Raw genomic sequence first — 14,070 nt, 5'->3', positions numbered from 1 at the left:
TGGATGACCTAATTTTCGAGGAGTTTGGGTTCATCACAGTAAAGTTCTTGCCCCCGAATACCACTCCTCTCCTCCAGCCCATGGACCAGCAGGTCATTGCAAACTTTAAAAAACTTTACACAAAAGCAATGTTTCACAGGTGCTTGACTGTGACCACAGACACTCACTTGACCCTAAGGGAATTTTGGAGAGAGCACTTCAGCATCCTCCATTGCATAAGCCTTATAGGTATGGCTTGGGAGGGAGTGACTACCAGGACTTTGAACTCTGCCTGGAGAAAATTGTGGCCAGATTGTGTCGACAAGAGGGATTTTGAAGGGTTTGGGACTGACCCTGATGAGCCTATGTCTGTTGTAAAATCAATTGTGGCACTGGGGAGTTCCATGGGGTTGGATGTGAGTTTGGAGGATGTGGAAGAATTGGTGGAAGGCCACAATGAAGAGCTCACCCCTGAGGAGCTGCAAGAGCTTCAGCAGGAAGAGCAACACATCGCAGCTCAGAATCTTGCTGCAGAGGAGGAGGAAGAGAGATGGAAGAAGGTGCCTTCTTCAGAAATTAAAGAGATTTTTACTATGTGGGGTAAGATGGAAAGCTTTATGGAGAAACGTCACCCTAACAAGGTTGTTGCAAGCCATATTGCAAGCCATATTGGGCCATTTTAGGGAAGTGTTAAAGAGACGCCAGAAACAGAGCTCTCTCCGCATTAAGAAACAGAGAAGACAAGCAACCCCAGAAAAGCAATTGGTACCTGAGGTGTTGCTGGAAGGGGATTCCCCTTCCAAACTATAAACAATCCACTCTCTCTCCTCCTCCAGTCTCCCATACACTAAGAAGAATCTCCAATAAAGGTAAGTGTTATGCTGTTAATGTTTCATTTATCATTTCCCATTGTATTGTTTATGTACTACATCTATATTTCATGTAAAAAAATTTTTTGTCTTAATACTTCTGGGTGTCAGGAACGGATTAATTGTATTTACATTATTTCTTATGGGGAAAATTTATTCGTAAATCATAAATTTTGTTCATAGTAACAGCTCCAGGAACGGATTAATTACGAAAAACGAGGGACCACTGTATATGGAATAGGTGGTAAGTTACTAAAAGCTGTAAAGAGTTTTTTATGAGGATAGTGAGACTCAGGTTAGGGTGTGTATAAGAGAGGGAGACAACTTCCAGGTAAAAGAAGGTCTTAGACAGAGATGTGTAATGTCACCATGGTTGTTTAATATATTTACAGATGAGAACATAAGAACATAAGAAAGGAGGAACACTGCAGGAGGCCTGCTGGCCCATACTAGGCAGGTCCTTTACAATTCATCCCACTAACAAAACATTTACCCAACCCGATTTTCAATGCTACCCAAGAAATAAGCTCTGATGTGAAAGTCCCACTCAAATCCAACCCTTCCCACTCATGTACTTATCCAACCTAGATTTGAAACTACCCAAAGTCCTAGCCTCAATAACCCAACTAGGTAGACTGTTCCACTCATCAACTACCCTATTTCCAAACCAATACTTTCCTATGTCCTTTCTAAATCTAAACTTATCTAATTTAAATCCATTACTGCGGGTTCTCTCTTGGAGAGACATCCTCAAGACCTTATTAATATCCCCTTTATTAATACCTATCTTCCACTTATACACTTCGATCAGGTCTCCCCTCATTCTTCGTCTAACAAGTGAATGTAACTTAAGAGTCTTCAATCTTTCTTCATAAGGAAGATTTCTGATGCTATGTATTAATTTAGTCATCCTACGCTGAATGTTTTCTAACGAATTTATGTCCATTTTGTAATACGGAGACCAGAACTGAGCTGCATAATCAAGGTGAGGCCTTACTAATGATGTATAAAGCTGCAGTATGACCTCTGGACTTCTGTTGCTTACACTTCTTGATATAAATCCCAGTAATCTATTTGCCTTATTACGTACGCTTAGGCATTGCTGTCTTGGTTTAAGGTTGCTGCTCACCATAACCCCCAAGTCCTTTTCGCAATCTGTATGGCTAAGTTCTACATCATTTAATTTATAAGTACTAGGGTTATGGGCACTCCCAAGCTTCAGAACCTTGCACTTATCTACATTGAACTGCATCTGCCACTTTTCTGACCAAGAATAGAGTTTGTTTAAATCCTCCTGAAGTTCCCTAACATCTACGTTTGAATCAATTATCCTACCTATCTTTGTGTCATCGGCGAATTTGCTCATATCACTAGTAATTCCCTCATCAAGATCATTGATATATATTATAAACAACAACGGGCCCAAGACTGATCCCTGTGGAACGCCACTTGTTACAGATCCCCACTCGGATTTAACCCCATTTATGGACACTCTCTGCTTCCTGTCAGTGAGCCATGACTCGATCCACGAGAGCACTTTTCCCCCAATGCCATGGGCTGCCACTTTCTTTAACAGTCTATGGTGCGGAACTCTATCAAAAGCCTTACTAAAATCTAAGTAAATAATATCAAATTCTTTATTGTGGTCAACAGCCTCAAAAGCTTTACTGAAGAAAGTTAATAAATTAGTTAGACAAGACCGGCCTCTTGTGAATCCATGCTGAGTATCATTAATCAAGCTATGCTTATCGAGATGGCTTCTTATAATCTCAGCTATAATTGACTCTAGTAATTTGCCTACAATTGAGGTCAGGCTTATTGGGCGGTAATTTGACGGTAACGACTTGTCCCCTGTTTTAAAAATAGGAGTTACATTAGCCATCTTCCACATATCAGACACTACACCTGTTTGAAGAGATAAATTAAAAATATTAGTTAATGGTTCACAGAGTTCCATTTTGCATTCCTTAAGAACCCTTGAAAAAACCTCATCAGGACCCGGCGACTTATTTTGCTTCAGTCTGTCTATCTGCCTCACAACCATCTCACTAGTGACTGTGATGTTACATAATTTATCTTCTTCTAGCCCACTGTAAAAATTAATTACTGGAATATTGTTAGTGTCTTCCTGTGTAAAAACTGAGAGAAAATAATTATTTAAAATCAAGCACATTTCATTCTCATTGTCAGTAAGGTGCCCATAGTTATTTTTAAGGGGACCTATCTTATCTCTAACTTTTGTTCTATAGACCTGGAAAAAACTTTTTGGGTTAGTTTTAGAATCCCTAGCAACTTTAATTTCATAGTCCCTTTTAGCTTTTCTTATCCCCTTTTTAATGTCCCTCTTAATGTCAATATACTGATTCATAAGATGACCCTCACCTCTTTTGATACGCCTATAAATTCCTTTCTTATGCCCTAGTAGATATTTGAGCCTATTATTCATCCATTTTGGGTCATTTCTATTTGATCTAATTTCTTTATATGGGATAAACGCTCTTTGAGCAGCATGTATAGTGTTCAGAAAACTGTCATATTGATAGCTCTCTTCGTTACCCCAGTCAACAGATGATAAGTGTTCTTTAAGCCCATCGTAATCTGCTAAGCGAAAATCTGGGACTGTTACTGAGTTATCGCTACTATCGTACTTCCATTCAATGCTAAATGTAATTGATTTGTGGTCGCTAGCACCCAGTTCCTCTGAAATTTCTAAATTATTAACAAGGGATTCATTGTTTGCCATAACTAAGTCAAGCAGGTTATTTCCCCTTGTAGGTTCTGTCACAAACTGCTTCAAAAAACAATCCTGAAATACTTCTAAGAAGTCGTACGATTCTAAATTCCCAGTCAAGAAATTCCAATCAACATGACTAAAGTTAAAGTCTCCTAGAATTACTACATTATCGTGCCTTGTGGCCTTAACAATTTCCTCCCATAGTAGTTTCCCTTGGTCCCTATCTAAGTTAGGGGGACGGTATATCACTCCTAAAATCAGTTTTTCATGCCCCTCTGAAAATTCTATCCAAACAGACTCTGTATGTGTTACTTCAGACTTAATACCCGTTTTTATGCAACAGTTCAAGCGATCTCGGACGTACAATGCCACCCCACCCCCCCTCCCAATACTTCTATCTTCTTGGAACAATTTAAAACCCTGAATATGACATTCCGCAGGCACGTCCCGACTTTTTGAATTAAACCACGTCTCAGTTAAGGCAAATACATCAATGTTACCTACACTAGCAACTAATCTCAACTCGTCCATCTTATTCCTAGCACTACGGCAATTAGCATAATAAACATTGAAAGACTCTCCTTTCTCTTTACCCTTCCTGCTCATTTCTATTTTTCTACTAAACCTATTACCGTCTTTATCACCCAAGGTCCCTGGCTTTTCAATATCTATCTCGTTCTTATTATTACTAGTTCCCCTAGAACTCGTAATATTACTACACTGGGACTTCACTGTTTTCCTGCCAAAACCCATACCACTAACTATTCCTAGTTTAAAGTCCTAACTGCTCCCTCCACTGCAGTTGCCAGTGCTCCCACCCCACACCTAGATAAGTGAACCCCATCCCTAGCATACATGTCATTTCTGCCATAGAAGAGGTCCCAGTTGTCAATGAATGTTACCGCATTTTCCTTACAGTATTTGTCCAGCCAGCAATTGACACCAATTGCCCTGGACAACCATTCACTTCCAACTCCCCTCCTTGGCAAAATACCACATATGAGAGGGTTCCCACCCTTACTTCTAATTATTTCTATTGCTGACCTATACCTGCTAATCAGGTCCTCACTCCTACGTCTGCCAACATCGTTGCCTCCAGCACTGAGACAGATAATAGGATTGCTCCCATTACCTCTCATGATGTCATCCAGACGGCTAACAATATCCTCCATCCCAGCCCCAGGAAAGCAAACTCTCTGTCTCCTACTCCTGTCCTTCAAGCAGAACGCCCTATCCATATACCTAACTTGGCTATCCCCAACAACAACAATATTCTTACCTTCCTTAATGTCTTTCGTCGTGTCGTTCCCAGTAGTCAACTCACATTCGTCGGGTAGCACTGAGAATGTATTGGATGTTTCCACAACAGTTTCCACGGCAGTCTCTTTCTTCTTCATCGTTTCTACCTTTCCATTCGTCTTCTTGATCGTCAACTTCTTTCCCTGCTGTCCAGCCACTGACCAGTTTCCCTTCTTGACCTGAGGACTCAAAACAGGAGGACTACTACGAATCTTCTTGTTCTCCTCGGTCAATCGCCGAATTTCCAAATTCGCCAACCTCAATTGTAAAAGAAGTAAATGCTAGGGTGTTTGGGAGAGGAGTGGGATTAAATTATGGGGAATCAAACACAAAATGGGAATTGACACAGTTACTTTTTGCTGATGATACTGTGCTTAAGGGAGATTCTAGAGAGAAATTGCAAAGCTTGGTGGATGAGTTTGGGAGAGTGTGTAAAGGTAGAAAGTTGAAAGTGAACATAGAAAAGAGTAAGGTGATGAGGGTATCAAATAATTTAGGTAAAGAAAAATTGGATATCAAATTGGAGAGGAGGAGTATGGAAGAAGTGAATGTTTTCAGATATTTGGGACTTGACGTGTCAGTGGATGGATTTATGAAGGATGAGGTTAATCATAGAATTGATGAAGGAAAAAAGGTGAGTGGTACATTGAGGTATATGTGGAGACAAAAAATGTTATCTATGGAGTCAAGGAAGGGAATGTATGAAAGTATAGTGGTACCAAGACTCTTATATGGGTGTGAAGCTTGGGTTGCAAATGCTGCAGCGAGGAGACGGTTGGAGGCAGTGATGTCCTAAGGGCAATGTGTGGTGTAAATATTATGCAGAAAATTTGGAGTGTGGAAATTAGGAGAAGGTGTGGAGTTAATGAAAGTATTAGTCAGAGGGCTGAAGAGGGGTTGTTGAGGTGGTTTGGTCATTTAAAGAGAATGGATCAAAGTAGAATGACACGGAAAGCGTATAAATCTGTAGGGAAAGGAAGGTGGGGTAGGGGTCATCCTAGAAAAGGTTGGAGGGAAGGGGTAAAGGCAGTTTTGTGGGCGAGGGGCTTGGACTTCCAGCAAGCGTTCGTGAGCGTGTTAGATAGGAGTGAATGGAGTTGAATGGTATTTGGGACCTGACGAGCTGTTGGAGTGTGAGCAGGATAGTATTTAGTGAAGGGATTCAGGGAAACCAGTTATTTTTATATAGCCAGACTTGAGTCCTGGAAATGGGAAGTACAATGTTGCCTGCACTCTAAAGGAGGGGTTTGTGATATTGGCAGTTTGGAGGGATATGTTGTGTATCTTTATAAACTGTTGTGTTTTGAGCACCTCTGCAAAAACAGTGATTATGTGTGAGTGAAGTGAAAGTGTTGAATGATGATGAAAGTATTTTCTTTTAGGGGATTTTTCTTTCTTTTTGGGTCACCCTGCCTCGGTGGGAGACGGCCAACTTGTTAAAAAAAAAAAAAAATACAAGTAATTTACATTATCTTTTCAAACATCCATATGCACTGTGTTCAAACTGCTGTTTAAACTGGCTGAACATAATCAAAAAATGTTTTAAATAAGTATGGATGATGATTGGACTCTGCACCATTACTCTCCATACAGTACACACAAGTTACACTCTTGGGGTGGTAGTGGAACATAACTAGTGTCGGGCAGTGTACAGAAGTACTTTTCTGATTAATAAATATTTAAGACTGATTTTAGATAAAGTTATAAAACCCTTGTTTAGAATGACCAAGCAACAAAAGAATACAAAATGGAAATACAAACAAGAAATGAGAGTGTTTAACAAACTATGGGAGGATGATTTTGCTTTTACTGTTAAAGGTTAAAAGGCTGTGTGCCTTATGTGTCATACAACACCAGCCACTTGAAAGCCAGTAATTAAAGCATCACTATGAGTGTGACCATAAAAAATTTGCATCTGAATTTCCTTCTGAATCCGAACTGCGATAAAATAGATAAAAAATTTTAAATCTAATTTAGTCGCTAAACAGAAGAGCCAATTTTCCCTCTGTAAGGAAAATGACTTGGCTACTGAAGCTAGTTTTGTTATAGCTTAGAATATTGCTCTAAGTCATGGAGAATTTGTAAAACAGAATATTAGTAATGTGACTGTAATTCTCATTCCAGAGAACTCAAAACTTAAACAGGCAATAGAACAAATCCCTATCTCCTGCTGTGCTACTGAGAGACGCATTTCTGAAAGTTGTTCTACAATTGTGTGTTCACTGCAGAGTGATCTGACAAACTGCAATGCTTTCAGCTTAGCACTGGATGAATCTACAGACATTCAAGATATCCCTCAGTTAGGTTACAAATGATGCAAATGTGAAAGAATTCTTAGATCTGATAGGCTAAAAGGAAGCCACAAAGGGTATTGATATCAAAAATATTTTCTGTGGTTCTTGAACATTCAAAAATGTATGTAAAGTGATGTATGTGGCTCCTCTTATTGAAGATGTTGCCCACCCCTGGTATACACACACACCACACACATGACCCACTGTATTGACACAGTACACACACAACACATGATGTACATGCTCTGCACACATGATGCACTCTATGTACACACTACACACACTCTACATACACTCTACACACATTCTACACACTACACACACTCTACAGTCTACATACACTCTACACACATGATGCACACTACACACACAACACACTTGATATACACACTCTATGCACATGATATGCTCTATGTATACTCTCTACATACACTCTACATACACTCTACACATATTCTACACATTCTACACACTCTACACACTCACAATTAACATCCAGAGTAACAGCCTTGCTGAGAGGAGCAATAAGGTCGGTGTTAAAGGCTTGACAAGCGTAGAAGTTGTTGAGATGGTCTCTGGTGAGTGGTCCAACAGTTAGAGTATTGCGGTACACTCCCCCTCCTGCACTCTCTGTGTCCCCGTCAAGTAACTTCTCTCCCTGCCACCATGTTAACTGTGGGGGAGGATCACCTGGGGTGCGGAGGAAATATTATACATGTGCAAATATCGTGAACAGGCGATACAAAATGAAAAACCATGGGGGGAGTTGAATGATAACTCTAGGCCTTTTGTGTTGCAATCAATACATCATTAGGAGCTTGTAATGTTGCAGAAAAGAGGAGGAGGTCCAAGCAAATACAATCACAGGAAGCACCCTGCAAGGTGCTTAAGGTGATTGTATTTGCTTGGACATCCTCCTCTTTTCTGCAACACTGCAAGCTCCTGATGATGTGTTGATTGCAACATGAAAGGCCTACAGCTATCATTCAACTCCCCCTGTGGTTGTTTTGCACATTATATACATATATACACATATACAGCTGTCTAATAACTGAGTGTGTATAAAGTGAGAGATATACACCACTGTGTATATACTGCATTATACACACCTCTCAGTGTATACATGAAGATATACAAAACATTGTATATGTTATATCTTAAATCTAAATCTATTTCAAAGATCAAATATGTTGAAAATACTTCAAATATACAAAATATATACTTCAAAAATATATACACAGTATGATTATACAATGTATGAGAGACAAAGCTATCTGCTAATAGACCATGATAGATGGCAAGTCTACTGCAATTATTAGACTACAACTCCTGGTCCTTGGAAGCAGAGGCTGGTATAGCATACCTCCCACCACCTGACAGGTGATGTTTATTAGGGATCCCTGGTTGTACGGACCAAGAGTGTGGTCCACCTGTGTCCCATCGTCTTGAAGGACTGTCGGTACACCGGGTGGAACTGGTGGACCAGAGCAACGTCATTAGTGGGGTTTTGAAATCTATCTACTATACGATGGTCATTAAAAATCACACTATACAATGATCATTGTAAGAGAAGTGACTGTATATAGAGGAGCTTTATAAGAGAAGTGACTGTATATAGAAGATGTTAACAAGTGTAATATAACTGGTACAGACCAATAACTGTAAGGTTGATCTTAGCTCTCTGAGTGGGGGACCTCCTGTAGTCTACCCTACAACTGTACAGTCCACTGTCAGTCTTCTGGACATCTTCTAACTGTAGGTAGTGTATCTTGGAGTCTGGGAAGAACTGGGCACTAGCTCTTGACCCCAGGACCCTCTCGCTGATCCATGACCGGGGTACTTCTGACCGCGAATCATAACTGTGATGAACAGTCAGTAGTTAGAACTGAGACACAAATAAACTATATTACTCATTACACATCACAAAATACAGCAATATACAAGTATTAAAACATCATCAGGTACAAAATACAATTACTAGACTAGTTTACTATTAGATACAAACTATTAACTAGGATTTCTAGTACAGTCAAGAACTATTATCTGTATAAAAAGTAAGGTAGTGCATGAACAATGGTACAGTAACTTAGTTATAATAGTGAGTGATGATACAGTAAGTTACTAACTTATAATACTGCCTGATGATAGGTCAACTTACTAAGTTGTAGTAGAAACATAATGGAACAAGATTTGAAACAAATGATCAATGGGACAGTTACAAATTCAATTAACTTAATGATGTGAGTTGCAACACTTGTTGTCAGTACATGAGTTAGGTTTTTGTACACAGTTGGAGATAAATTAGTTTTGTAGTTAGTTTATTTCAAGTGAGACCTTAGTAGGATTAGTTGGAGTTAGTTATAGTGAGTTTAGATCATTTCTAGTAAGGTTGTCACTCGTCTAAGTGTTTGAAAATGGGACTTTCCTAGCTAGGTTAGGTTAGGTTTGTCAGGAAACAGGACAGGTTACTAGCTAGGTTAGGTTAGGTTTGTCAGGAAAAGGACAGGTTACTAGCTAGGTTAGGTTAGGTTTGTTGAAAAACAGGATAGGTTGCTAGCTAGGTTAGGTTAGGTTTGTCAGGAAACAGGACAAGTTACTAGCTAGTTTTGATCCTATAGTCAAAAAGAAATTATTTATTGTTAGCTGTGTCTGCAGACTGGTTTATCTGGTTTAGTTAGGTCATTTTCTGGTTTAAGTAGGTCATTATCTGGTTTAAGTAGGTCTATATCTGGTTTAGTTTGGTCTATATTGGTTTAATGAGGTCTACATCTGCTTTAGTTAGAGCTATATTAGTTTAGTTATGCCTATATCTCCTTTAGTTAGGTCTATATTGGTTTAGTTAGGTTTATATCTGGTTTTTGGATGGTTTTTGAGAGACCAGGATTTCAGAGATGGATTTTCCAGGTATTTTTCATGTGTATGATATCATTAAATCTGCTGGCATAATACCAGCCTGCATTTAATGTTGACTGGGGCACATCACTCAATGCACTTCTAGCATAGCTGATGGCATCTGCAATGTTAAATTTATTCCAGAAGCTTGGTACTGCCAGGTAGGAGTCAGAGTCCACTGATGCAACTAGTTTTTTCGTAACTCTTCTTGTGTAGTTACACTTAAATGACTTAATAACTCGCCGATACAGTAGTCGTATTAAAGATGTTGCAATTGGAGGTAAAACTACAACTTTTACATGTGGGGTCACATCCAGCAAAGCTTGTGGATGAGTATGGGAATTATCAAGAACGAAGAGCCTTGAATGCAAGGTTCTTGATGTGCAGGTAAAACTTGACTTCAGGAATAAAATGATGCTTAAACTAGTCAATAAATATTTCCTCTATCATCCAAGCTGACTGGTTTGATTTCCAAATTACTGGAAAGGTGTTTTTATCTTCACCTTTCAAAACACGAGGATTCTTAGAGTGATGCTCCAATTTTTCCCCTCCCACAAACCGAGCCGTGTTAAGTTAATTTTATGAAGTGTTGTATAAAATTGTGCTGCAATTTTTCAACAGTGTAATAACTGAAATGTGCCAAATAAAATTGTGTAATATAACGGTCTACCATATCTTTAGATCTGAGGACGGTATTCGTAAAACATGGAACACCTAGTTTCGTAAGTATCCCATCATACTGCAGATTTGTTATCCATGATTTCAGTTATCCGTGGTTAACCGTGGCCAGAAAATAAGCCTTAATTTTCTTTATTAATGGCCACAAAGCACGAAAGTAGTATACCTGGAGTATACCTGGAAAGGGTTTCGGGGGTCAACGCCCCCACGGCCTAGTCTGAGACCAGGGCTCGTGATAGATCAGGGTCTGATCAACCAGGCTGTTACTGCTGGCTGCACACAAACCGACATACGAACCACAGCCCAGCTGATCAGGTACTGACTTTAGGTGCCTGTCCAGTGCCTTCTTGAAGACAGCCAGAGGTCTACTGGTAATCCCCTTTATGTATGGTGGGAGGCAGTTGAACAGTCTCGGGGCCCCGGACACTTATTGTGTGTGAAAAGCCCCTGCTTTTCATTGGGGGAATGTTGTATCTCCTGCCGAGTCTTTTGCTTTCATAGGGAGTGATTTTCGTGTGCAGATTTGGTACTAATCCCTCTAGGATTTTTGAAGTGTATATTATCATGTATCTCTCTTGCCTGAGTTTCAGGGAATATAAATCAAGGGACTTCAGCCATTCCCAGTAATTTAGGTGCCTTATCATACTTACATGTGCTGTGAAAGTTCTTTGTACACTCTCCAGGTCAGCAATTTTGCCTGCCTTGAAAGGGGGATTTAGTGTACGGCAGTATTCCAGCCTAGAGAGAACAACCAATTTGAAGAGAATCAACATGGGCTTGGTGTCCCTTGTTTTGAAGTTTCTCATTATCTATCCTCTCATTTTTCTAGCAGATGCGATAAATACATTGTTGTGGTCCTTGAAGGTGAGATCCTTTGACATATCACTCCCAGATCCTTCACATTACTTTTTTGCTCTAGTGTATGGTTAGAATTTGTTGTATACCCTGATACAGTTTTAATTTCATCATGTTTTCCATATCTGAGTACTTGAAATTTCTTTTCATTGAATATCATATTGTTTTGAGTGGCCCATTTGAAGGTTTGGTTGATGTCCTCTTGGAGTCTTGAGTTGTCTTTGATGGAGGACACTGTCATGGCAATTCGGGTGTCATCCGCAAAGGAAGACACGGAGCTATGGCTTACATCTCTAGCTATGTCAGATATGAGGATGAGAAATAGAATGGGAGCAAGTACTGTGCCTTGTGGAACAGAGCTCTTCACTGTAGCTGCCTTGGACTTTACTCTGTTTACTCTTACTCTTTGTGTTCCATTTGCTAGGAAGTCATAGATCCATTTACCAACTTTTCTTGTTATTCCCTTATCATGCATTCTGTGCACTATTACACCATGGTCACACTTGTCAAAGGTTTTAGCAAAGTCTCTGTATACTACATCTGCATTTTGTTTATTCTATATAGCATCCAGGATCTTGTCATAGATATCTACCCTCTACCAGGATACACAGCAATTCACAACTGCAGACCAAACCAAGTTGGGGGTGGTATTGCAATCTATTACTCTAACCAATTATCTTGTATTAGCACCACTTGCTTTAGTGATGAATAAGGGGAATACATTTTTGTGTGATGAATGGTTATGAAAACCAACAAGTTGAAGAATTGAGACACTTATGCAACACATGGGAATCCTTATTGAAGAAACGTTTCGCCACACAGTGGCTTCATCAGTCCAATACAAAGTAGAAGTGGGTAAGGAGAGTAGAAGTTTGAGGTAATCAGTCCCTCAACCTGGAATCGATGTGTTCAGTCCATCACTCTTGTAGGAAGTGCAGCATAGGGCCAGAGAGGTGGCTTATATACTGCGGTGAGATGAGTTGAAGCAGGAGGAGGCGGAATCACAGTGGGACCTGCCACTAGTGTAAGTAGGTCGTTGTCCAAAGGTTGGGCAAGCATTGAAGTCTTTGTACCAAGACCCCATGATGTTGCAGTGTCTGACAAATGTGATGAATGGTTATGAAAACCAACAAGTTGTATTGGACTGATGAAGCCACTGTGTGGCGAAACGTTTCTTCAATAAAGATTCCCATGTGTTGCATAAGTGTCTCAATTCTTCAACTTGTCGGTTTTCATAACCATTCATCACATTTGTCAGACACTGCAACATCATGGGGTCTTGGTACAAAGACTTCAACGCTTGCCCAACCTTTGGACGACGACCTACTTACACTAGTGGCAGGTCCCACTGTGATCCCGCCTCCTCCTGCTTCAACTCATTTCACCGCAGTATATAAGCCACCTCTCTGGCCCTATGCTGCACTTCCTACGAGAGTGATGGACTGAACACATCGATTCCAGGTTGAGGGACTGATTACCTCAAACTTCTACTCTCCTTACCCACTTCTACTTTGTATTGGACTGATGAAGCCACTGTGTGGCGAAACGTTTCTTCAATAAAGATTCCCATGTGTTGCATAAGTGTCTCAATTCTTCGAATACATTTTTGCTAATTTTACTGTAAAAAACCTTAAAACACCTATAACAATCGGTGCCATTTACCGGATACCTCACACAAACATCCCAAATTTCAGTGAGAAATTAAAGTCACTAATAACAAACAGACAAATGAATAAGCACCACCTTCTCTTAGCTGGAGACTTCAACATCAACCTTGGCTTACTAGATGATCAGCCTGTAACTGATTTCATCAACAATATGAACAACACACTTCTCATACCAACAATAACTAAACCAACCAGGCTCACTGAGACAAGTGCAACCATAATAGACCACATATGGACCAATATACTAGCCCCCCTTAAATCAGGGATAATCACAGATAGCACTACAGACCACTACCCTACCTTCCTCCTGACAAACATTAGTAAACCACCACTTGAATACAACAAAGTCTCATTTAGACTCCACGACGAGGCCTCAATAAGGAAGTTCACAGCTGACCTAGAGACTGTTGACTGGCCTACAGAATTCTCCAAGGCCAATGGTATTGATGACTGGACAGACATTTTTCTTAACAAATTACTTAGACTATACAACAAACATTGTCCTATAAAAACGAAACAGATCACAAACAAACGGCTTGGTTGCCCTTGGCTAACCAGCAGCATTCTGAAATCCATTGATAAGAAACACCAATATGAAAAGCAATATAGACAGGGCTTAATACACAAAGATATTCTTAAACACTATTCATCAGTTCTCACCAAAGTAATAAAGAAAGCCAAACAACTATACTACACCAGTAGATTCACAGACACTAGAGGAGATATATAGGTAGTAGGTTGGTAGACAGCAACCACCCAGGGAAGTACTACCGTCCTGCCAGATGACTGTGAAACAAAAACCT

At 39.9% G+C, this 14,070-nt stretch overlaps 1 protein-coding gene across 9 annotated transcripts in view; it reads right to left on the bottom strand.

The window, feature by feature from the left end:
• LOC128705091 (nephrin) overlaps positions 1 to 14,070 on the bottom strand; it is a 324,072-nt gene that overhangs the window by 127,603 nt on the left and 182,399 nt on the right. For all 9 annotated transcript variants that reach the window (XM_053800326.2, XM_053800316.2, XM_053800332.2 and 6 more), the window contains exons 4-6: positions 8,829 to 9,034; positions 8,539 to 8,649; positions 7,662 to 7,865 (exon numbers count right to left, since the gene is read on the bottom strand). In XM_053800326.2, coding sequence (XP_053656301.2) covers positions 7,662 to 7,865; positions 8,539 to 8,649; positions 8,829 to 9,034 — 521 coding nt within the window. The remainder of the gene's footprint in view (positions 1 to 7,661; positions 7,866 to 8,538; positions 8,650 to 8,828; positions 9,035 to 14,070) is intronic.

This window comes from Cherax quadricarinatus, chromosome 3 (genome assembly GCF_038502225.1).
Source record: "Cherax quadricarinatus isolate ZL_2023a chromosome 3, ASM3850222v1, whole genome shotgun sequence".
NCBI lineage: Eukaryota > Metazoa > Arthropoda > Malacostraca > Decapoda > Parastacidae > Cherax > Cherax quadricarinatus.
The sequence above is the reverse complement of the archived record's forward strand: the minus strand, read 5'-3'. Positions and strand labels throughout refer to the sequence as shown.